The sequence below is a fragment of the Nuphar pumila genome, chromosome 3 (genome assembly GCF_984573655.1).
Source record: "Nuphar pumila chromosome 3, dmNupPumi1.hap1.1, whole genome shotgun sequence".
In the NCBI taxonomy this organism is placed as follows: Eukaryota; Viridiplantae; Streptophyta; class Magnoliopsida; order Nymphaeales; family Nymphaeaceae; genus Nuphar; species Nuphar pumila.
Genome location: NC_143251.1, coordinates 46,650,324 through 46,676,095, shown reverse-complemented (window position 1 = coordinate 46,676,095; position 25,772 = coordinate 46,650,324). Strand labels below are relative to the sequence as shown.

General features: G+C 38.2%; 1 protein-coding gene across 1 annotated transcript; it reads right to left on the bottom strand.

Annotated features, from left to right (window-relative positions):
• Positions 1 to 483: 483 nt before the first annotated feature.
• Positions 484 to 12,903, bottom strand: LOC149842790 (aquaporin SIP1-2-like). Its single transcript, XM_089999441.1, has 3 exons — positions 12,396 to 12,903; positions 11,991 to 12,263; positions 484 to 831 (listed from the first exon to the last, which is right to left on the bottom strand). The coding sequence occupies exons 1-3, from the start codon at positions 12,684 to 12,686 to the stop codon at positions 685 to 687; spliced, it is 711 nt and encodes a 236-aa protein (XP_089855567.1). The 5' UTR covers positions 12,687 to 12,903; the 3' UTR covers positions 484 to 684.
• Positions 12,904 to 25,772: the final 12,869 nt, after the last annotated feature.

The following is a 25,772-nucleotide window of genomic DNA, read 5'->3' as shown; positions in this document are numbered from 1 at the left end:
TGCTACCAAATCCGACAAACATCCAAATTTTATGCATATCCGAATTTGTTTACATGAGCTTTTCACCATCCGAATCCTTTCAACCAATATCCGATTAGTCAAATATGTTATTGGTCATATCCAATCCAAATCCAAACCGTTTACAGCCCTTGCTGTCTACACTCAAGTTCAATTTGATAACCAACCCAGCCAGAGAGAGAGAGAGAGAGAGAGAGAGAGAGAGAGAGAGAGAGAGAGAGAGAGAGAGAGATCCAATCACAAAAAATGCCTACTTGTGAGTGCTCCACTACGAAGAAGGCAGGATTTAATGCAATGCAAAGCTTATGAGGAGCAATCTTAGAATATAATAAAATGCCAGGAGTCTTGCCTCCATTGTAGCAGCACCACTAACCAATCACACCATATATATATATATATATATATATATACACAGAGAGAGAGAGAGAGAGAGAGAGAGAGAGAGAGAGAGAGAGAGAGAGCAGCTAGTCCAAATTTTTAAGAAATATGATGGCAATATGACAACATAATGACGATGATATATCCTAGCCTTTCCATTCTTAACCGAACTAAAAGTGACATCAGTTTACCATGGGAACATAATTAACCAGTGTGTGACAATTCTATGATGCTAAAAACATTATTCATCATTTTGAATCGTAAAACCAATTACTTTGGTTTCTGTACTCAGGCTTTCTTGACTTTTGGCTTTGGAGGAGAGAAGAGTCTGAAAACCCAAGCAGCCACAATTGATCCGATCAAAGGAGTGATCCAGTAGACGTAGAACTGCTCCCATGTGTTGTGGCGGTTGCTGATGTATGCCCAACCATATGCCTGCATTATAGGAAACCCATATTCAGACTTCATCAACTCTTCAACGAAAAAATATGAATGCAATGCAAATGCTAAAAATGCATGTTCACATGAAACAAAGTCCAGTCTCCGGACACAACTAGTCCTACCTTGAAATGCATTTTCCATAATCGTTCTAATGTATTGTTTAAGATCTTTAGCAAGATGAAATACGTTCTCTTGAATGAAAGAGAATTAGAAAACCCCATAAGAGCCGATGGCACCATATGCACAACATTCAGAACAAAATAAAAGAACACACAAAAAGCAAATTTCTTTTGAAAAGTAAATTAGCACAGCGAGAATCCTTAAATGATTTAAAGCATTGAATCAAGAATACCTACTACAAGGTATCAAGCATTGAGGTAAAACCTCATTAAAACATTATGCATCTTTAATTAAGGATTGTTACAGGCATCGGCGGATCAGGTGTAATCACATTGCACAAAAAATGTGACTCTGCCAAGACAACAAAACACCTGTCTGATCCAGACTGTGGGCCCACAACATCAAATGGCTCTTGGCAAGTCTTATGCAGCCCAGCAACACACATCATGCAGTGAGATGGGGCATCACTGTTTTTTGTTTTGTGCAATGTGATTCCACCTGATCTCCAGTGATCTTGATGACAGGCTGTTTGACTGAAAAATGTAGACACTAACCACTCAGACAGATTGAATATGTAGGCATTGTCAGGAGAAAGAGGAATCAAGCCAAAGTATGTTACATTTAGACGACATACCCTGTTCCTTTGCAGTTTATTCCACCTACAGATACAAGCGTCACCAGCAAAAAAATTTCATTTCTTTATGGATTCACTTCATTTAACAGTTTCAGAGGTCATTAGTATATCTTGCTTCACTCTCACCATAGCAGATAGAGGATGATCATTTCTCGTTTCTAACACAGAAAAGCTTCTCCAATGATACTCTTCAGGTACTTTATACTAGTACCTTTTCCATTTTTAGATGTTCAACTCTACTTTGATTCTTGCCTGCAGCATACACCTCTCAACTAATATCCATGGATACATTTTCCTCAAATTATTATTTTTTCCTGGAATACAGCTTACATGTTTTGTCGGGTAAGATCAAAAAACAAATCTTGCTTCATGGAACAGGCTTTCAATCACAAGCACCAAAACACGCTAAAAGTCCAAATCATTGCAATATAGAAAAGAGCATTCAACAGAGAAAGGCACAACTGCTTAGCTATGAGGTTCAATCATTTGTTGGTGATGTCATTGATCAGTTTCTAAACATGCCAAGATCAATATGTTATCCATGCAGCACAATAGAATGAAGCAGTCACATCAGCTGTTACCAGTTGGAATCTGCAAGAAGCCTGTCTACACCAATCACCAGAATCAACTGGCTGTGTGGAAGCCAGTCTTTTTCCAGTTTCCTCTTTATTCTATAAAGATGGAAAGAAATTTTTTAAAATTGAACAGGAACCTAACACAATATGTCCAGATGCTAGTTGGTTCATCAAGGTGTTTGCATCTCCTAATCTTGAAATAAAACCATTCATAAGCATAACACAACAAGGACATCTTCCCTCTACATTTCCAGTAAGCTGCTGGCCATACAACATTCGTATTCAGCAATCCGCAAAAAGATGCACTTTGGATGCTATGAAAAGAATATCACTCATGGAAGAAAGTCATTTGCACTTCTATGCCAAAACTGCAGCCATGACCAAGACATCTGCCAGCAGCAGCAAGCACACATTCCAAAAGGCCTAGATCTTTTGTTAATTTAGAAATAAACACCGTTCATACCACAAGAAGCTTGAGTACTGATCAGTTCTATGACCATTTGCAATTCGTGTATACAGAGCATACATCTCAAATAAAAGTTGCTTTATAAATTTATTCAATCAGCTGGCCAACTGCTGTCCTTAAGTGATGGGTTTGAAGAAAATCATGTCTTGTTTATGAGAAAAGACTAAGATCGATCAACTCAAAAGAGAAAACACCATAACAACTAGAAAAATATCTCTTTAAATGGAGAGAACTCACACATACATTAGATGGAAAGAATTTCTCTAATACCTCAACACTGAGAACAACAATTACAATAAAAAATTTCATATCTCAAGCAGAAATGTAAAAGGCAATACCATCTAATTGTTAAAATGTAAAATGTAACATATAAATATATAATAATAATATAATATATTATATTATTATTATATATATTTTATTTTTATTATTTTTCTTTTCTTTATTTTTTGGTTTCGATATCTAGTTCGGATTGAACTAGAGTTATAAAATAGTCAAGTTCCAACTAGGAACTTGACTAGATTATAGACGTAGTAATCCCCTTCAACATTGTTATCAATGCTTCTTAAGCATTTTTTGTGGTAAATAAAGATTTATTATTTTATTGTGTTCTTCCATTTATACCCTTTTATGGGTTTTGTTCTATGTCACAGGAATTCGGCTAGACAGGTGCCGCACCCGCGTCGACGCGACGCGATGCGGGTGCGCGTGCGCATGCGGGTGCGGCACCGGGTGCGGTTAACCCGACCCTGGGTGCGTTGACCGCACCCAGGGTCATTTTGGTCCAATTTTTTGATTTTTTAAAATTTTTTTTTTTGCCCTGTGAAATGTGTTGCGGAATTTAAAAAAAAAATCTGTTGACAGCTGACCACGCAGCGGGACCCGCCCCTTGCTGGATTTTGATTTTAGCCTTGATAGCTTCGGTCTCTTTAGAGTTTGCCTATTCCCTGATGAGGACTTCCAGATTCTTCACCTCTCCCCACCCCTTGCTGGATCCCTGCAGGTAGTGATGAGAGAATGAAAGGACGGAGCAGCCGAAGCGTGGATGCCTGCTTGCTGCTGCTGCTCTTGTTTTATAAAGGGGCACTTGTGTCCACAACATCTGACGAGCTTTGTTGGCATCCCGATCTTTCTTCGTCAAGGATTTTCTCTCTCCATAATAAATGATAATGGTGGTGGTAGCCTTGGTGGCTATTAGTATTCACTTTTCTCCTGACGAGATGGGTGCTCTAGTCGTAGCCTGGTGTAGACCTCTCTTTTCCACATGTCAAATCCAATAAATTTCTTTTAGCTGTCATCCAGAGTCCAGACCGGAGATCTGTGTGCAACTGTATATAAAATGAAATTTGAAGAACCCTAGGCAGTGGCGTGGCAGTGGCGGTGGAGTCGTAGGCCTCGTGAAGACTCTCTCTCCAACAAACCACATCAAACCTTTCGCTTATATTTTTTTTCGTGAAGACCAGGGAGTTTCAGACATGATTGAATCATGACAGTCAGCAGAACGCAGCAGCTGGGTCGATCAGATCGCCAATCCTTTCGGTTCATCAATTTTGTCCCGTTGCGCCAAAGTACACAACAAGCAGAATGTGGGTAACAAGTCTTCAAACAAACACACCAGCAAAAAAAAAAAACTGGTTATAAGTCCTATATATATATTTTTTGTTTTTGTTTTGCCGCACCCCCACACTTGGGTTTTTTGGAAGTGCCGCATCCTTGCACCTGCACCTGCACCCGCACCCATGTGACATAGGTTTTGTTTGAAGTGTCTCTAATAGACACTCTTTTGAGAGATTCATGTGCTTTTGTAGAAGATCACCATTTCATTACATGGTATCAGAGCAGTGGAGATCCTAGATTTTGAAGAACTTTTGCCTTGTTTTCTGTGCCTCATTTACAAAGGGTGTTTTATCATCTTGTTCATGATTCAAGAAGATTTTTTTGAAGAAAAAAGGGAATTGGAGAAATTTTGGCTACGAAATTTCGTGTTGTTTCTCACTCATTCCCTCTCTTATCCTTCTCTTTCTCTTTTCTCATCTCTCATCTATTTTTTTCTTTTCTCACCCTTGTAAAAGATGGATGACAATGATAAGATCACCATCATGCCCATGAAATTAAATAATACTAATTATGTAATGTGGGCTTCGATTATGAAGCACCACATTTGGGGAAAAGGGTTGTGGGGTATAGTGGATGGTTCTGATTTGGAACATAAACTAGTTCTCACAAAAATTGAGGGTGATAAAGAAGTTCCTCTAACGGAATGAGAGAAGAGTAAGGCTTTGAACACTTATGAGAAAAAATGAAAAGAATAGAGGATACGACATGCAAAAATTATATTGTGGCTAATTTATATCGTAGACAATAAAAAATGCTCTAGTCTTGCTAAGTTTGATCATGCCGCTAAGGCTTGGGAATACCTTAAAAATATGTATTCCCTTAAAGGTATTACACATGTACGCAATTCGCAAGATAAAGTTCGGACAATGACTCAAAAAGACAAGTTTATTAGAGAGTATTACAATGAGTTATTCAAACTTTAGGAAGAATTGACTCTTCTTGAGCCCAAATGGCATTGTGCCGAAGATATCGAGATTCGCCAAAAGCAACTCGATACGAAACATTTCTATCAATTCGTAAATGGTTTAAGGCCGGAATTTGAGTCCACCAAATCGGCTCTTTTACATCGTGGAAATGTTTCTTTTATTATTGATACTATAGAAGAACTGACTATGAAGAAAAAAAGACTTAGAAAAAATACTCCAAAAACTGATGATGACTCCGTTCTAACTGTATCTAGACCGGAGAATTATGTGTGCACTTCCAAGCCGCCTCATTTTAGTAAATAGCATGGTGACTTTGACAAAAGAAAAGTCATTTGCTACCATTGTCATGAGCCAGAGGGCACTATAGGCCTTAATGTCCAAAGTTAAAGAGAAGAGAAAAAAAGAAAAGAGAGTTGCATTTGTTGAATCAGAATCAAAATAACAAGATGCACCTATATCTATGGCTCAATTGATGGAGATCCTTCAGGCATCCTCTTCAACTGAAGCCTCAACTGGAACGGTTGTTGCTGTAAGAGCAGCAAGATCGTTGGCGTACCTGGTACGAGGCCGGTCTGGATCTGTGAAAGTGGCAGCGATGATGGAGAACACGCTGAGTGACTCTAAGCACAAAGGCTACAACTGTATTGCCCAGGCGTGAATCTTTGTTGTTCTTCAGTCGTTTGTACTGTAGAAGACGAGAGGAGAGAGTGGCAGCAATAGGGTATCACGATTCTTGAATAATGATCGCGCCCTACATTTTTTCATATATATTAAGTACATATTAGATCGGGTCTGTGATCCTTCAGTCTAGACCCGAGATGGATATACAGAGATATGGGTCCAGATCTGGACCCATATCTTAATAGTCTCCCTCAAGTTGTGCATGGTTTTGTACCATGGACAACTTGTTCTTCAAAAACCAAAAGTGAATTCTGGTAAGCCCCTTAGTAAACAAATCTGCCACTTAATCAACCGTGGGAACGTAGGTTGGTTCAACTTCTCTATCTTCGATCTTTTGCCGAATGAAGTGTTGATCAATCTCTATATGCTTGGTACGACTGTGATGAATGGGGTTGAAGGCAATTTGTATGGCACTTTGATTATCACAAAAGAGATTGGTGAGCATAATAGATTCTCCGATCTCGGTCAAAAGATATCTCAACCATGTAGCCTCTGCTGTGGCAACCGCCATAGATACTCAGCTTCTGTATTGGATCGTACAACTGCACGTTGTTTTCTGCTACTCCATGCTATCAAGTTCCCGTCAAGAAAAATGCAATATCCAGAAACCGATCGACTGTCATCTGTATTTGTGTACACATCTAATTGATGTCGCTCCCCCTTGGACTTTGACTGATGGTAAACTAGACCATCTCCAAGAGTCTCTTTTAAATATCGAAGGATTCTTTTAACAGTATTCATGTGCTCTGTTCGTGTGTCATGCATGAATTGTGATACTTGATTCACTGCATACATGATGTATGGTCTGGTGAAGGTGAGGTATTGAAGCATACCCACGAGACTACGATATTGCCTGGAGTCTTTATATGATTCCCCATCTTGAGAGCTGAGCTTGTGATTTAATACACTAGGAGTGGATAGTGGTTTACAATCTGTCATGCCTGCCTTTTCCAACAAATCCAAGGAATGTTTGTGTTCGGTTAATGAAAGAGATTCATTATGTCTATCCACTTCAACTCCTAAGAAATAACGCAAGACTCTCAAATCTTTCATCTTGAACTGTCAACTCAGTAAGACCTTGATAGCTTCTATGTATTCATCTGAATTCCCAGTAATAATAATATCATCTACGTATATAAGAATCAAGGTACGTACCTGACGATCGCAGAAAATAAACAAAGAATGATCGAGATGAGAACGAATGAAACCATATCGTTGAACTTCAAGGGAAAAACTGTCAAACCATGAACGAGAAGCCTACTTTAACCCGTAGATGGCTCTTCGTAGTTTGCAAACATGTGTGTTGGGGTTGTATTCTGCATAACCAGAGGGTTGCTCCATATACACCTCTTCTTTCATACTACCATGCAAAAATGCATTTTTGACATCAAGCTGACTGAGAGTCCATCCATAGTACTGAACCGACAAAGACAAAATTAATTGAATAGTTCTCATCTTGACCAGAGGACTAAAGGTCTCATCGTAATCTTGCTCATATTCTTGAGTAAAACCTTTTGCCATCAACTTCGCCTAGATCCATCAGGTTTATACTTTATTTTATAGACCCATTTAGACCCTACAACATTTTTGTCTGATGGTCTGGAAACAATCTCCTACGTCCCACACTCATGTAAGGCTTTCATTTCCTTGTTCATGGCTTCAACCCATTTGAGTGACATAGATGCTTGTGAAAAACTAATAGGTTCATCCGGCTTTTCAATCTGGGAGATGAACAGTTGTAAGTCTGTAGAGAAGTTGTTATAACTAACCCATCTTTCAATAGGATGACGAATTCTCTCAGGCCTTCCAGTCTGCACATCAGTTCGTTGAGCATTGTCTTTATTTTGTCGAACATATACAGCACCTTGGAACTTTGCAATATCTAAAATGCTAGGCATAGTGTCCTGCATATTTGGCGATTCTTCCCTTTGTAATTGCACATCGGGTTTATTCTGTTCAGTCGATAGTGTATGACATAAAGAAACATCGTGAGTAGCCATTTGATCGAACATCTCAGCAGCGAGCCACGACTGATAACCTTCATCATTCACGTTGTGTTCTACCTTTTTTGAGCTCTCAATATGATTTTCATCAAACACAACATTCCGTGAAACTTTAATGTGATTAGTAGTGGGATCATAGCAACGATAACCTCTGTACTGATCAACATATCCAACGAACTTACACTTGCATGCCTTGTTTTGGAACTTGTCACGTTGGGAACTGTCAATATGAACATAACATATGCATCCAAACACTTGCAGTTCATTATAATCAGGATGAATCCTAAAGAGTGTAAAATAAGGAGATTGATTTGCAAGTAATTTCATTGGCAATCGATTTATAACATACACGGCAGAATGAAAAGCTTTCGTCCACAAGCTTAAAGGAACATGAGTGTCATGTATCATGCTCAATGCACTTTCTACAATGTGTCGGTGTTTTCTTTCCTCCACACCATTTTGTTGCGGTGTGTGAGGACAAGATATTCGACAACTTATTCCATTATCCTGGAGAAATTCAGTAAATTCCTTTGATAGATATTCTCCCCTACAGTCACATTGAAAATGTTGAATTCGAGATGAGAATTGATTACAAACTAGGGTACAAAATGAGCGAAAAGGTTTGAACACTTTAGATTTGTGTTTCATACAGTAGATCCAAGTGTAAATAGAATAACTATCGATAAAAGTGACATAATAGCAGCTGCCCGATAAAGAGGATTGCGGGGCAGGTCCCCAAACATCAGAACAAACAATTTCAAAAGGCATAGAAGTTTTTTTATTTATTGATTGAAATGGAAGAATATGACTCTCACATAAATGGCAACTAGAACAAAGAGAAATATAAGACTCAATACTCAAACTAGACTGTGGAACAAGTCCACTAGACACAAGTCTTTCAATGAATGAACGATTACAATGACCCAAACGACGATGCCAGATTTCTGGCTTATTACACTGAGACAGACTAAAACAATCTTTGAATGACACTGGTTAAACTGGTTGTGAATTTATTTGAGCAGCACGAACAAAAGGAGACTCCTTAAGGATATACATATTTCTCTGTCATTCTCTTTCAACGAGCGACTTCTTCGTGAGAAGATCCTTGACACATACAGAAGAGGGAGTAAATTCGACATAAGAATTAGTATCATCGACAAGTTTAGAAACAGAAACAATATTTTTAACAATGCTAAGTGAGTGATAAACATCAGATAAACGAAGTGAAGAATTGGGGAGTGGAAGGGAAATGTTTCCAACATGAGATATAGGGTGGAGAACACCATCTCCAGTTTTGATACTAAATTTATAAGATAAGGGATAGGTTGTGAGATCTTACCAACATCACTTGTCACATGTGCAGCAGCTCCAGAGTCGATGTACCAAGTCCCCTGCTCAGACTGCTTGAAGCTCAACTCGAAAAGAGTAGAAATTAAGAGATTCTTTATATTCTCCTTTTCATCCCCTGCTTGTCCTCTAATAGAAGGCCCAACACCACTAAATTTGCCTCTGTTTTGTGGGTTATGCCAGCAATTCGCCTTAATGTACCCCTTTTTATTACACTGAAAACATGTTGGTATATGTCTAGAAGATTGATTCCTTGGGAATGAATTGGGTGACACATTGGGCGTGGGAAGTAATCCACGACCTCCTTGATTACATCTTCCCTGTCCACATTCACATCAAAAACCTCCACGTCCTCGACCTGCCACCATGTTTGTGACAAGAACCTCATGATTGCATATGGGAGCGGTTTTGCGTATTATTAGATACTTAAAGTCCTCTCTTTCACGAGAACTCTTCTTGTCTGCTTCATCATCACTAGATTTAATTACTTATACTTACGCTGACCGGAGAGGTGATCCTAATAATAAGTACTCAACCACTGGTTTTTGTGTTTTCTTAGGTGAATCTTTAATTTTGTGGAGGTGCAAAAAGCAGCAGAAGGTCTCTCTTTCCTCCACCGAAGCTGAATATAGAGCCATGACAACCACCACTACGAAAGTTGTTTGGTTCATACAACTGCTAGCTGATATGGGAGCTTAAACGACACAAGCTTCAAGAATGTGCTGTAACAACAAAAGTGCGATCTATGTTGCAAGCAACCAGACATTTCATGAGCGCACCAAACATATTGACATGTACTGTCACTATGTCAGAGAAAAATATTTACATGGAACGATTGATCTGCCATATGTTACATCAGAGTATCAATTACTTCTTCACCAAGCCTCTCGCCGCTCCCAAATTTCACTTCCTCTTAGACAATCTTTCGCTCATTGTACCATAAGTTTGAGAGGGAGTGTTAAAATGTAAAATGTAACATATACATATATATTCATATTATTATATTATATTATTATTATATATATTTTTATTTTTATTATTTTTCTTTTCTTTATTTTTCGATTTCAATATCTAGTTCGGATTGAACTTAAGTTATAAAATAGTCAAGTTTCAACTAGGAACTTGACTAGATTATAGACGTTGGACTCTAGTCCAACATCTATAATTAGAGCCATTGGACTAGGGTCCAACGACTCTCAAGAGAGAGCTCAAAGTGAGCTCTTCTCTTTCTCTCCCATTTTGTATAAATAGGGGTGATCCCCTTCAACATTGTTATCAATGCTTCTTAAGTATTTTTTGTGATAAATAAAGATTTATTATTTTATTGTGTTCTTCCATTTATACCCTTTTATGGGTTTTGTTGTCTCTAATAGACACTCTTTTGAGAGATTCGTGTGCTTTTGTGGAAGACCACCATTCATTACACTAATCACATAGCTGACACCAATGCAAGCAGAAATATCATAGATAGCCTTCTTCCTGACCTTTCATCAGTAATTTGAGTCTTGAGAGTTACATCAAATAGTCAGTATATATAGCAACAAGAGCTAAAAGAGTGATTAACAGATACTGAGCAAAGAGGAATGAATCCATGATATTGGGTTGAATAGGCTAATCAGAAAATGATGGGAATGGAGAACAGAAAATGCTTGAACATAAAATTAACATGTTATCCATCTTGTCAGTTTCTTTTTCTTTTCCACTTTCTTGCCTAACATGTATGACATGAAGAAACATCAGGTACGTCATGTAGTATGGCTCTCTTTACCTCTTCATCTCCTTAGAAACCTCCCTATCTTCCAAATCATGCTCCTTTTTCCATTAGTTCTTAACTTTTATCTGGATTCTAGTTGCTGTACATATTTAGTGAACAGAAATAGCTTTGAGTTAAAAGATGCAATTTGTCCTCTCATAATGAATGAAACTTTGCATTCTCCACCTAGTTTTTTTTTCCTTTGATGTTCCCCACCTAGCGTTTGACTTATAAAAGTTTTTCCTTGGAGACAGTCTCCGTGCAGTTGAGGTCTTCACCATGTTACAGTAATTTAAGTTGCTTTGGGTAAATCCAAACTGACCAATCCAATAAATACTAATAAAATTAATCATTATTGAGCTGCAAGTTGTGTCTGTTCCTCGAATGATCAGCAGCCATATCCCCCTCACAATCATGATAAATTTATGATCCCCAGTAGACTTTGGAAACTGCTCATGAAAACGCATTGTTAACATAGCAAACAGATCAAAGAATTATGGGCCAGACAAGAGAGAGAGAGAGAGAGAGAGAGAGATTGTCAGGCACAAGCAACCTAATAGTCTTTCTGAAAAAGAGGAACGGCTTAAAATATGCCGTAAAGGAAACCTGTACGACAGAACCATTTCAAAGCGTGAACAATTCTCTGTAAAATAAGTGTCTACAGAATGAGATTGTACAATGTGGCAAAATGCGCTACAAAAAAGATACGAGTCAAATTTAACTCAGCCTATGTATAGAAAAAAGAGCACCTATATACATGATGCGTGTTCTTAAAACTGCGAATCATCGCAGATCCAATCTATACATGAGAAAACAAATAGCATGCTATAGTGTCAACAATGAATGACAGGAACTCATATTATAACAAAGAATCCTTGGCATGAAAAACACTAAGCAATATCAGAATTTTCAGGCAATCACCATTGTCAAAAGGACTAAAACCAAAACGCTCATGAGTCACGAGGGTTGAAAAACAATAGGGAAAAAAACAGAGATAGCATGAAACGGAGCACGGAGGGATTCGAGCTTACATTGGCAGGGTTCATCGACGGCCCAGTATAGCTGGATCCGGCAATGACCAGCGGCACAGTTGTCATGGAGAGCAACCACGTCTTCAGAATCGAGCTATTCGGGCCCTTGATGACGATGAAGAAGACGGCGAGGCTGATAATGAAGGTCAGGACTCCTTCAGCGATGGCTGCGGTGTGCAAATCGACCTTCACCGACGGCCCTTCAAGCATGTGTTTGTACTCCACAGGCATGAATTCGTTGATGGCCAATGCACCACCCACTGCCCCAATTGCCTAAATACCAAAACATTGGCAGCAACAACACAAAGAAAAGACGGAAACGCAATAGGAAATCTTTAGTATGGAAACAAGGGATCGAAGAATCTGATGAACTTGGGGTGTTTTGGAGGGGGGTCCTGCTTCTACCTGAGCGGGGAAACGGATGGCCATGGAAAAGAGGCTATCGTTTCCTACGCCGGCCGCGTAGAAGGAAGCCGTGCCCGTCGCATTGAAACTGGCACCACCCAAGATATCTCCGATGACGGTGAAGGTGTAGACGAGGATGAAGACGAGGGTGGTCGTCACAAGGAGCGTAAGGGGGGGCTGGACTTGTAGGTAGGAGGTGATGATGGAAGTGAGCGCGCCCAAAGTAGACACGGCGAACACCCACAAGAAGGTGATCACTGCATCCCCAATGGCCAATTTCACAACCCCCATAGTTGCCCTTCAGTCTCCTTCCTACCCTTCCTCTTGATATTCTTCTGCTTCTCTGCCTCTCTCTCTCTTTCTCTCTCTCTCTCTCTCTAGAAAATGGAAAGAAAATGAGGTGGATCTCTTATTAAGGGGAGAATCAGATAAGCAGAGACGGGTTAGGAATCCTCTCAAATGCTAATTTGCTCCCATTTTCCACGGATGAACAACCGGTGATGCACCTAGAACTGGAAATAGGATTCTTGTTACTGCTGCGCCTGTGGAGTCGTAAGAAATCAAAATACCTAAAAGGCCCTCCTCAATTTCCCCAACATAGTAGGAAGTCAGGAACACTTTACGCTTGTTCAGAAAAAATATATGAGAAACCGCATCGTTTTCAAGATTCGCCAACGACTTTGTAATGTATGATATCAGCGGCATATCACCATTGGTTTGCAATGCACTATCTTTCTATCCTGTGGCGAATAAAAAAACAAAGATCCCATGTCAACAACCTTTGTTTTTTTTCTTTCGGGTAATTTATGTACAAGTGCCCAGAGGATTTATGTTTAGTTGGCCAAGGTTTTAATTCCTCAAGATAACTGCCTTTTCTAAAAAAAATCTTTTTCGTTAAAGGAATACTTTTTATCTTTTGGAATTATTATTCATTTAACAAAGACCGATTGAACTACATGGACCGAGCTGGGCCATCTCGTACTTGGAAAAGAATCAAAAGATGGACTCACCACACACCATAGTTGGTCATTTCATGAAGAATTGTACACTTTCACGAGAATCTCGTGCACTAAAACTTTTGTTTTGAGATTTGGGGTTGAGACTTGAAGCTTGGCCTTCCAGAAGAGAAAAAAGGGCAAAGTTTTTTTTGGTTAAAAGTTGTATGCAGGTAAAACAAACATGCCAACTTCATTTTTCTGTAGGGCACACAGTCAACAAGGATTTCTTTATTTCTTTTCTGACCATGCATTTAATACCTAAGTCCATTCTCACCACCCCTTATAAATGGATTTCCCATCATGAGATGTCTTTCCCATGGGTCTTTTCTTATTGAAGGAAATGAAACAAACGAAGCCTTGCAGTGTTTTTTTTAAGGGCAAGAGATGATTTTTCCCGACTTTTTCACCGAGACAAATAGTCAGCAACTATTTATTGGCACATTCAATTGGATGTAAGAAAAAAATGTGAGAGAATTCAAATGAAGAAAACTTGGGCTGTTTTCCTTTTTAGAAAAAAAAAAGTTTGAACTTGATGATGTGAAATAGTCCCATATTGAAGAAGTTTGAGTTTGTTGTGGGCTTTACAACCTACATATAAACTCTTACACTTGTTTCTAAGAACAAGAGGATGGGATGACTACCACAACACATGTGCACGCGTGCTCGTCCACCGTGCCGAGCCGGGTTCGGGTTCGGGTTCGGGTTTGGGTAATTGACCCTTTAGGGCCATATCCAATCAAGACCAAAGTACCTTTTTGCCCAAAATTTCTGTGATTATTTAGATTCATTAATGGGTTACTGTAAACACCTCAATTTTTCCTCATCCATTCACAGACAACCCCCTCTCGTGCAGTGCCAACCCTGGTAGGTCAGTGTAGGAGTCCAACCCTAAGTTTGTATCATAAAACTACTATTTTATCCACTTTCATTAGGAAAATTATCATTTTACCCCTAGGTCATCCCAGACTCCTAGTCAGTCAGAGTCAACCAAGTTCATTGGTCAGTTCAGAACAATTAGAATATCAGTCATTTCAAGCTCATCTGAGCTCACAATGAACAAACCATTTCCATTTCTGACCATTCCTGCCAAAATGGGATCATTTCTTCAGAAATGAGCTCATTTCTCACCCAAATCCAAGCCAATTGTCTTCGAGTCAGTCATTCCCAGGCAGTCATATTTCCCTGAGTCTAGTTTGAGCTCACCGAGAGTTTAAGTACTCCAGTTTCAGTTCAAAACTACTTTCAAGTATTCAGGAGCCCATTTTAGCTCTGTCAGCTAAAATTGAGCTAAGTCCAGCCGGTTGAGCTACTGTTCAAGCTTTAATTTTAGTTCATCTCAGTATTACTGATCTCTATTCTAGCTCAAACCCAACTCTAGTCCACAACTCACTTCACTTCAGTGATCATTTTTTTAAAAATGACAACTTTTCTTGACAATTCAGTCTGGGAGTTCAGTCGAGTCAGTGTCTTGTTAGTCCACTTGAGTTCTGAAACCCTAAAAACCCAGCTCAATCCAGTTCATTTCAGTTCAATCCAACTCACACCCCAATTTTCAGTGTCACTCTGGCCTAATAGAGACAAAAATCATTTCTTGAACCATTTTGCGATTTCTGTCAAAATTATCATTTTCTGAACTAGTACAACTGTTAATCGGGGTTTAATATCCAAATTTATTCATTTAGGGTTAGCATTTCGCATGACATTTCATATCATTTCTCGTCATTTTTCATTATTTCATAACATTTCATGACATTTCATTTCATTTTCGAGATCCAGAATTTCAGTTTTGAAATTTTCAATCCAGATTCGAGTTTTAAAGCTTTTAAAAATTAATTTCAAACCATGGGTTTCCAAAATTGACATTTTTACCCCCAAGATTCTAAATTTGGAAATATTTTTCCAAGAAAATAATCTGGATTCTTTTCAAACTTGGTTTTTCAAATTCTAAACTGGATTTGCTTCGCAACGGGGTATGAAATTTCAAATTCGAAGCTCATTTCAAAAGCGACAAAAAATAGCTCATTTTGTTCAGAAATTTTCTAAAAAGACCATTCTACCCCTATGATCTTCAAAATGGATTTTAAAATTGAAAAATGGGCCCACTCTGAGATGGCTTATCCATTTGCATTTCCTTTTAATAAAAAAAAAATATATTTTCTTTTATTATGTTTTCCTTCATTTTTATTATTTTCTTTATTATTTTTATTTTTTATTTCATTTATTTTTTTTGTAGGACCGACAAGGGGGTCGACTCCCCTATCCTTTTCCTTTCCTTCTTTCCTTTTTTCTTTTCTCTTGTTTTTCTCTTTTCTTTCCTTCTTTTTCTTTTTCTTTCTTTCTTCTCTTCCCTTCCTTCCCTTTCTTTCCCTCCTTCTCATTCACGTACAACCCCTTCTTCCTCCGTTCTTTCTTCTTTCTCTTCTCCTTCTTCTTTTCTTTTCTTTATTCTTTCTCTCCTTCCTTCTTTCCTCCTCCTTTCCTTTTTCTTTCTTCCTTTTCTTTCCTTTTTCTTTCTTCATTTTCTTTCCTTCTTTCTTTCCCTCTTTCCTTCCTTTTCCTTCTCTCTTCAGCCCACCTTAAATCCCCTTTTCCTCTTTCCAATTCACTAGGCATCATACGGATGCTGCCTCTCTCATTCCCCCTTTTCATAATCTCTTCACAACCCTAAGTTCTTCTCATTATTTTCCTCTAAGTTCATACTCAAAAAAAAATCTCACGTTAGACTCCCTCTCTTCCTTTGATAACTCTCTCTCTCTCTCTCTCTCTCTCTCTCTCTCTCTCTCTCTCTCTCTCTTCCAGCCACCAAGGCCCTTCCTTGGTCTCCTGTTTTCACCAAGGTAGCAAGGGATCTCACGCCCAACCACTCCTCCTTACCAGCAGCTCCAGCCTTTCCTTAAGCCTTGCTTCAGCCCTTCCATCAAAGAGAAAACAACTCCAACCGGTGCAAGGAGGCCCCCTCCTTTTTCCTTTAGCCATTTTTTTGGTCATCTTCATAGCAGCCGGTTCATCACCACCCTTTGCTCCAGCCTACAGCGTATCTCCAGCCAAGGTCGTGACACCAAGGAGTCACTTTGCGGTCTAGCAGCCAGCACTTACCCTACCTCCAGCAGCATCCATCTCCAATCGACTTCCACCCCTTGACATCATCACCTCCAAGGTAGCTCCAGTCGGCGCCACTTCTTCCAACTCAAGCAACAACCCATCATCAACCAAACGGTTCCAACCACGGTTCCCAACTGCACCCCCTTGTAGCTGATGCCTTCTCTCCAACCGATCCAACTAATCCAAGGCAAGGCTTCTTTATTTTTTATTTTATTTTTTGTTTTATTAGGAGTTCGAATAGATTATCATATATGAATTAAATTTATTTTATATCTTTTCGTGAGAGGGTGGAGTTTAGCTTTAATGCTTTAGGCTTGCTATATGACTTTTTTTAGTTTCATTTTAAACATTCTTCATTCTATAATATATATATATATATACATGAAAGGAAAATACACATATCACATGTGTGGGCCTATGAAGTGAAAGATCCATCCATTCGATGGATTGGGTCTTTTATTTCGAGAGCTAAAATAAAAATGAATCATACTCTCATTGATTTTTATTTCAATTTTGTGTTTCATGATTAAAAATATGCATTTAGATTAGTTTCATTATGCATTTCATTAATTTTACGTAGCTTTACCAATATTCTATAGATTTCCATTTTTTTATGCAGAATCTAGTCGTTATTTCATGCATGTATTCTTGTTTAAAAATCTCATAAAATTCATTTGTGAATCCCTCTGCTTGTCTGTGATGTCCTGTCAAAAACCTAGATCCATTTAAGTTTTGAAACTCTCTCTAATAAATCAGATTTCAAACCAGGTTTTAAACCCTCTGAAATTTTCAAACCTCTCTTTAGCAGAGTTGTCAGTCCGAGATCTCCCCCATGGGAGATCCGATTCATTCCCAAAAAAATATAGTGGATTCTTGTTAAAACCTATTGTTTTTCAGTTTTTTTCGAGATTTTTATAAGGAGATTTGGTTTCTTCTAAAAATAGGATTTTTCACGCCCCTGTGAAAATCTCGATTTCTGCTTGTTAGGGTCTAGACTAACCCTAATCCGTTGTGACGCTTCAATCTGTAGGTCGAATGTCAAAACCTTCAACAATGAAGTTGTTCCTAATGAACTCCTCTGTCATTTTTCAGAATATTAAGATTTTTAAGGTTCGGATTTCTAGTTTTCGAGATTTTATAAATTTCTTAGCCAAATCCATGTCAGATAAAATTTATCAGAATTAGAGGTCTGATAAACCTCTGTGTTCATCCAATCTGTAGGTCTAATCCCAACACAGTAAAAAGAATAATTGTTTCTCTATTTGTCAGGGACATTCTCTCAAAATTTCAGTCATTTTCTTCACTGTTTGCTATTTTTCCTATAATTTTTCCCAAAATTTGTTAGTCTGCCCTAAGTTCTAGAGTCGCCGGATTTCAATCCGACTTGCCAGAGCCTTCAAGCTCCGATCATAGGCCAAAACCAGAATCAGCAAAATGCAAAAATCTTTACCTGACTGTCCTCTGTCACCCCATAAAATTTGGGGGAGTTCTATGGTAGTTTGATACCCAAAATTCAGTTTAGATTTAGAGTTTTAGGCAAAATCTTGATTTTTCAGGATTTTTAGTTAATTTCTATATTAAAAAAATATCAAAAATATAAATTTTCGAGTTTCATTCTATTTTTAGGGTTAATTTAGATGTTCATACCAAATTTGAGCTAATTCCAAGCTCATTTGCCTTTTGTGTTAGTTCATTTTTAAAATCAAAGGCGAAACTCAGACGAAAAACAGGCGAAATTCAGTGTTTTGTGACATTTTCTCTCTCCTTGCTGCTCTGCTCTCTCTCTCTGCGTTTTCTCTGAAGGGGCTTTCTGCAACAACAGTTTAGTGAGGTTGTCTTTGAACGAGGATCCGTCGGAGAGCACTGATCCTGATCGTCGAGACTATTGTATCCTGGGGGAAGGACGACGAAACCTGTTTGCACTATATGTGGGGGTGAATCTTCTCTAAGGGGAGTACTTTCGTATGCCTTAGCCTGTTATACAATATTAACATATTTTCATTGTTTTTATTGTGTTCTCTGCATCTGTTTGTTCATGTGATGTTGTCTGGATTTTGGTATTATGCGGAAATCGATATGCTTGCTCCCTGTTCCTGTTTCGATCAGCTGTTAATCATGATTTTCATGTTGCTGTATATCCTGATTTATGTCATGATGTTGATTGTGAAACTGTGTGATCTGAAATATGATCCAACATATTCAAATGTGCGCTTAGGTTTCACATAAAAAAGTTACAAGGATAAAACATTCCAGGTTTTGCATGAATCCCATGAAACAAATATTCCTCACTTTTTCTCCCTCACTCAGCCATCCTAATTTGTCCCATGGGGCTCATGCAAAATCTGAAATACATGTCTGGTATGTCTCTCAAGCACCGTAGATGGAAGATCTCCCTAGATGATCTTATAGTAGCCATTGCCATTGAAGAAGAGCACAAAAGTCAGAAACAGGTTGTGATGCCAACTGAACATCCTAAAGTGAATATGATGACCGGATCTTTTAAGGGCAATGGACAAAAACCGAAATCTGTAATGAAAAACTAATTTAAACCTAAGGCCAAAATCCAGAAAAAGGGAAAGAGCAAACCTTGCTGGAACTGTGGACAGGTTGGGCATTAGGCTAAGGAATGTCCTTCCAAGAAGGCCAAGGCTCATGACACCACAGATGGAACACCTCAAGTCAATATGGTGACTGGGGTCATTGGGGTCAGTACTGGGTACATTTCGATTAACCCAGAAATCTATCACATTTATGAGCCAACTGAGTGGTTGGTTGACATTGGGGCTAATGTGCACGTTTGTGCTGCTAAGTCTGTCTTTGTCTCATACCAGGCGGTTGCAGGCAGATCCGTGACTATGTGCAATTCAGCGGCTGCAAAGGTGTTAGGAATTGGAAGCGTGGATCTGAAGTTTTCTTCAGGACGAGTTCTATCTTTACACATAATGCACCATGTGCCTGTAGTTAGAAGGAAGATTTTAAGTGGTTCATGTCTTGTTAGAGAGGGTTATGAATTTAACTTTAAATGTAATAAAATTGTTATTTTACATTTTGGAACCTTTATTGGCAACGAGTATTTAGATGATGGTTTGTTTAAACTTCGTGTTGAACATGTTTGCAAAGATAAATTAGAGAATGATGTTTCTTTTGATTCATTGTCTAATGTTGCATATAACATAGAATCATCTGACTTGTGGCATAATAGATTAGGTCATGTGAATTTCAATTCTGTGAAATGCATGATGAACTTGAAGATGATTTCTGAGCATTCCATAGATAAAACTAAAAAATGTGAATTTTGTGTGCAAAAAAAAAAAATGTAGGAAACCATTCGATACAATTGTTAGAGATTCTGAAATATTGGATCTGGTACACACAAATATATGTGAGTTTAATGGAGTGTTAACTAGAAATCATAAAAAGTATTTTATCACTTTTATAGATAATGACACTAAATATTGTTATGTGTATCTGCTAAAATCAAAAGATGAAGCTTTTGATAAGTTTCTTATTTTTAAGAATGAAGCAGAAACACAAACTGGTAGAAAACTTAAAAGATTGAGGTCTGATAGAGGGGGAGAATATACCTCTAATAAACTAGATGGATATTGCAAATCTGTTGGCATAGTTTATGAGTTTACTGCTCCATATTTTCCTCAATCTAATAAGATTGCAGAAAGAAAGAATAGAACCCTAACTGACATGATAAATGCTTTACTTGAGTCTTCTGGATTACCTACCTATATGTAGGGGGATGCTCTGAATACGGCTTGCATATTCTGAATAGAGTTCCTCAGAAGCATAAGGAAAGTAGCCCTTTTAAACTTTGGAGAAATAGGAAATCAAGCTTGAAATACCTTAAAGTGTGGGGGTGCCAGGCAAAGGTACTTGTCCCAGAGCACAATAGGAAGAAGCTGAGTCCTAAAACCGTAGATGTTATCTTTTTTGGGTTATGTAGAGAACAACTATGCCTACAAGTTCTTAGTAACTATGTCTGAGATATCTGGCATAAATGTAAACTCTATTGTTGAGCTTCAGGAAGCTACATTCTTTGAGGATGTATTTCTCATAAAAGTTGGTGTACCTCAGAATCTTTCTTATTCAGATATACTGAGGAAGTGGCTGAACCAAGAAGGAGCAAGAGACCATGGATTTCTAAGAATTTAGGAAGTGATTTTATCACTTACCTTATCGAGGATGATCCTCCCACTTTCTGAGATGCAATGGCTTCACCTGAAGCAAGGCATTGAAAAGATGTCATAAAGAGTGAAATGAACTCCATTGTCTCTAATGGCACTTAAAAACTGGTTGACCTTCCTCGTGGTAGTTCCACTATTGGGTGCAAATGGATCTTTAAGAAGAAGTTAAAACCAGATGGATTCATTGATAAATACAAGGTGAGACTTGTTGCCAAGGGGTTCAAACAAAAGGAGGGAATATATTATTTTGACACCTATTCTTCAGTTACTCGAATGACCACAATTAGGGTGCTTATTGCACTTGCTTCTATTTATGATCTCTCGGTCCATCAAATGGATGTGAAGACTGCCTTTTTGCATGACGATCTTGAAGAAAAAATGTATATGGATCAACCTGAGGGTTATGTTGCTCCAAGTAATGAAAATAAAGTTTGTAGACTTGTTAAGTCATTGTATGGACTAAAACAAGCCCCTAAACAATGGCATAAGAAGTTTGATAATGTTATTTTATCATTTGGCTTTGTTGTCAATGAATATGATAAATGTGTTTATTGCAAAGTTAAAAGTGATGGTTGTATTATTTTATACCTATATGTAGATGATTTTCTATTATTTGGTTCTAATATGAGAATTGTGAATGAGACAAAGTCGTTTCTTAGTAGTAAATTTGATATTAAGGATATGAGTGTTGCAAATGTGATCTTAGGCTTAAAGCTGACTCATTCAGCTGAGGGGATAGTCATTTCTCAATCTAACTTTGTTGAGAAAGTACTTGAGAAATTTGGCTATAACCAAGAAATATTTGTAGCAACTCCATATGACCCTTCTACTTCTCTTCATAAGAATATGACTGGTGTACCCGTGTCTCAATTAAGGTATTCTCAGATTATTAGAAGTTTGATGTATCTTGCAAATTGCACGAGACCGGATATTTCGTTCTTCGTGACAAAATTAAGTAGATACACAAGTTATTCAAATAACACTCATTGGAAGGCATTAGACAGGGTACTTAGGTACCTAAAAGGAACTATTTCCTTGAGTTTGCATTACAAGAGATTCTCTACCGTTCTTGAGGGATATAGTGATGCGAGCTGGATAGCCATGAACTCTGGGAGTTATGGCATAACAGAGTATGTTTTTACCTTGAGTGGTGGCACAGTCGCTTGGAGATCAGTAAAGCAGATCATCTTGTTACGATTTACTTTTGAGGTTGAGCTCTGTACTTTAGATATCACAAGATTGAAAGCTGAATGGTTAAAGGGACTTCTTGAGAAACTTCCTTTAATGAGCAAACCAATTCCTGCTATATTCTTGCATTGTGACAATATGGCTATAATTGTAAAAATCAAAAGCACAAAATATAATCAAAAGTAGAGAAGACACATCCAAGTCAGAATAAAATTTGTAAGGGAACTGATGTCTCAGTTAGTGGTTGTTGTGGACTATGTTGGATCCAAAGAGAACACAACTGATCCATTAACGAAAGGACTAGATAAGTCATTAGTCCTAAAATCAAGAGAGATGATGGGGCTGAAACACATCAGTAGTTCATGTACAGTAGTAACCCAACCTATCTGAGTGGAGATCCCACAAAGTAGGTTCAATGTGGTAATAATAAGTTGTAGGGTGAACTGTATATCACATTATTTATGGGATACTATGTATCTGTGTCTGTTCCCCTGTTTACTTTGGAAATGTGTTGTAGCTGCTAGTTAAGGAAGAGTTAAAACTCTAAATGGGTTCAAAGCCTTATAGGTGAGATGTTAGCAGTGCATCTCTAGAGAAGCCCACCTATGCGAGTGTGACTGTGTAGCCACAGTTTAAGGAATTGGGTTATTCCTGAAGTCACTCATGAAACAAGATTCAGGCACATGGCCTTTAAGGCGCCGCCCCTAAAGATTACAACCAGAACCTTTTGGCATAGTTCATGAGTTTTTTGCTCTATATTCTCCTCAATCTAATGAGATTGCAAAAAAAAAGAATAGAACCATAACTAACATGATAAATGCTCTACTTGAGAGTTCTGGATTACTTACCTATATGTGGGGGGATGCTCTGAATACGACTTGTCATATTCTGAATAGAGTTCCTAAGAAGCATAAGGATAATAGCCCTTTTGAAATATGGAGAAATAGGAAATCGAGCTTGAAATGCCTTAAAGTGTGGGGGTACCTTGCAAAGGTACTTGTTTCAGAGTACAACAGGAAGAAGCTGGGTCCTAAAACTGTAGATGTTGTCCTTTTGGGTTATGTAGAGAATAGCTATGCCGACAAGTTCTTAGTAATTAAGTCTGAGATATCTGTCATATATGTAAACTCTATTATTGAGCTTCGAGAAGCTACATTCTTTGAGGATGTATTTCTCATGAGAGTTGGTGTACCTCAGAATCTTTCTTCTTTAGATATACCTTTAACTTCTGGTTCCATTCCCAAACATGTGGAAAGGATGACAGATGTGGAGGTAGAACCATCTTGTTCCCAAACTAGACCCAGTGAGTCTGAGGAAGTGGTTGAATCAAGAAGGAGCAAGAGACCATGAATTTCCAAGAATTTGGGAAGTGATTTTATCACTTACCTTATCGAGGATGATTCTCCCACTTTCTGAGACGCAATGGCTTCACCTGAAGCAAGGCATTGGAAAAATGCCATAAAGAGTGAAATGGACTCCATTGTCTTTAATGGCACTTGGGAACTGGTTGACCTTCCTCGTGGTAGTTCCACTATTGGGTGCAAATGGATCTTTAAGAAGAAGTTAAAACCAGATGGATCCATTGATAAATACAAGGCGAGACTAGTTGCCAAGGGGTTCAAACAAAAGGAGGGAATAGATTATTTTGACACCTATTCTCCGATTACTCGGATGACCACAATTAGGGTGCTTATTACACTCGCTTCCATTTATGATCTCTTGGTCCATCAAATGAATGTGAAGACTGACTTTTTGCATGGTGATCTTAAAGAAGAGATCTATATGGATCAACCTAAGGCTTATGTGGCTTCTGGTAATGAAAATAAAATTTGTAGACTTATTAAGTCATTATATAGACTAAAACAAGCCCCTAAAAAATGACATGAGAAGTTTGATAATGTTATTTTATCATTTGACTTTGTTGTCAATGAATCTAATAAATGTGTTTATTGCAATATTAAAAGTGATGGTTGTATTATTTTATACCTGTATGTAGATGATATTCTATTATTTGGTTCCTATATGAGAATTATGAATGAGACAAAGTCGTTTCTTAGTAGTAAATTTGATATTAAGGATATGAGTGTTGCAAATGTGATCTTAGGCTTAAAGTTGACTCATTCAGCTGAGGGGATAGTCATTTCTCAATCTCACTTTGTTGAGAAAGTACTTGAGAAATTTGGCTATAACCAAGAAAGATTTGTAGCAACTCCAAATGACCCTTCTACTCCTCTTCATAAGAATATGACTGGTGTACCCATGTCTCAATTAAGGTATTCTCAGATTATTAGAAGTTTGATGTATCTTGCAAATTGCACGAGATCAGATATTTCATTCTCTGTGACAAAATTAAGTAGATACACAAGTTGTCCAAATCACACTCATTGGAAGGCATTAGACAGGGTACTTAGGTACCTGAAAGGAACTATTTTCTTGAGTTTGCATTACAAGAGATTCACTGTCGTTCTTGAGAGATATACTAATGCGAGCTGGATAACCATAAACTCTGAGAGTTATGGCATAACAGGGTATGTTTTTACCTTGAGTGGTGACACAATTGCTTGAAGATCAGTAAAGTAGACCATCTTGTCACAATTTACTTTTGAGGCTGGGGTCTATGCTTTAGATATCACAGGATTGGAAGCTGAATGGTTAAAAGGACTTCTTGAGGAACTTCCTTTAATGAGCAAACCAATTCCTGTTATATTCTTGCTTTGTGACAATATGGCTACAATTGCAAAAATCAAAAGCACAAAATATAATTAAAAGTAGAGAAGACACATCCAAGTCAGAATAAAATATGTAAGAGAACTGATGTCTCAGGTAGTGGTTGTTGTGGACTATGTTGAATCCAAAGAGAACACAACTGATCCATTAACGAAAGGACTAGATAAGTCATTAGTCCTAAAATCAAGAGAGAGAATGAGACTGAAACCTATCAGTAGTTCATCTACAGTAGCAACCCAACCTATCTGAGTGGAGATCCCACAAAGTAGGTTCAATGTGGTAATAATAAGCTGTAGAGTGAACTAAATATTACATTATTTATGGGATACTATGTATTTGTGTTTGTTCACCTGTTTACTCTGAAAATGTGTTGTAGCTGCTAGTTAAGGAAGAGTTAAAACTCTAAATGGGTTCAAAGCCTTATAGGTGAGATGTTAGTTGTGCATCTCTAGAGAAGCCCACCTATGTGAGTGTGACTGTGTAACTGCAGTTTAAGGAATTGGGTTATTCCTAAAGTCACTCATGAAACCAGATTCAGGCACGTGGCCTAAAACGCGTCGTCCCTAAAGATTACAACCAGAACCTTTATCATGTTGTTGCTAATGGACACTCCTACACCAAAGGTTCAAGTTCAAGACTTCAGTTCACTTCGTTTCTGTGGGGGTAAAGTTAGTCAACTAAGGTAGTGATTCAAACCGAAAGGTACCATTACTGAAAGCATGATATGTCCTGCTGTAGATTATCCCATCTTGCATCTTGGTTTCCTCTCGTTTTCATTCTTTGAATTTGTGGGGGAATATTGGATGTAGGAAGGAAAGGTGAGAGAATTCAAATGAAGAAAACGTGGGCTGTTTTACTTTTTGGAAAAAAAAGGTTTGAACTTGATGATGTGGATTAGTCCCATATTGAAGAGGTTTGAGTTTGTTGTCGGCTTTATAACCGACATGTAAACTCTTACACTTGTTCCTAAGAACAAGAGGATGGGATGACTACCACACACACACGCGTGCCCACCCGCAGTGTCGTGCTGTGCCGAGCCGAGCCGGGTCAGGCCGGGCCGAGTCGGGCTGGGGCTCGGGTTCGTGTAATTGTCCCTTTAAGGCCACATCCAATGAAGACTAAAGTACCTTTTTGCCCAAAGTTTCTGTGATTATTTGGATTCATTA

What these genes read in the sequence shown, in the direction of transcription:
- LOC149842790 (XM_089999441.1), bottom strand. Translation starts at nt 12,686, where the DNA reads ATGGGGGTTGTGAAATTGGCCATTGGGGATGCAGTGATCACCTTCTTG. An exon ending in CCATCCGTTTCCCCGCTCAG is followed by an intron (nt 12,264 to 12,395) that starts GTAGAAGCAGGA and finishes TTTGGTATTTAG; the next exon opens with GCAATTGGGGCAGTGGGTGG. An exon ending in CGTCGATGAACCCTGCCAAT is followed by an intron (nt 832 to 11,990) that starts GTAAGCTCGAAT and finishes CCTATAATGCAG; the next exon opens with GCATATGGTTGGGCATACAT.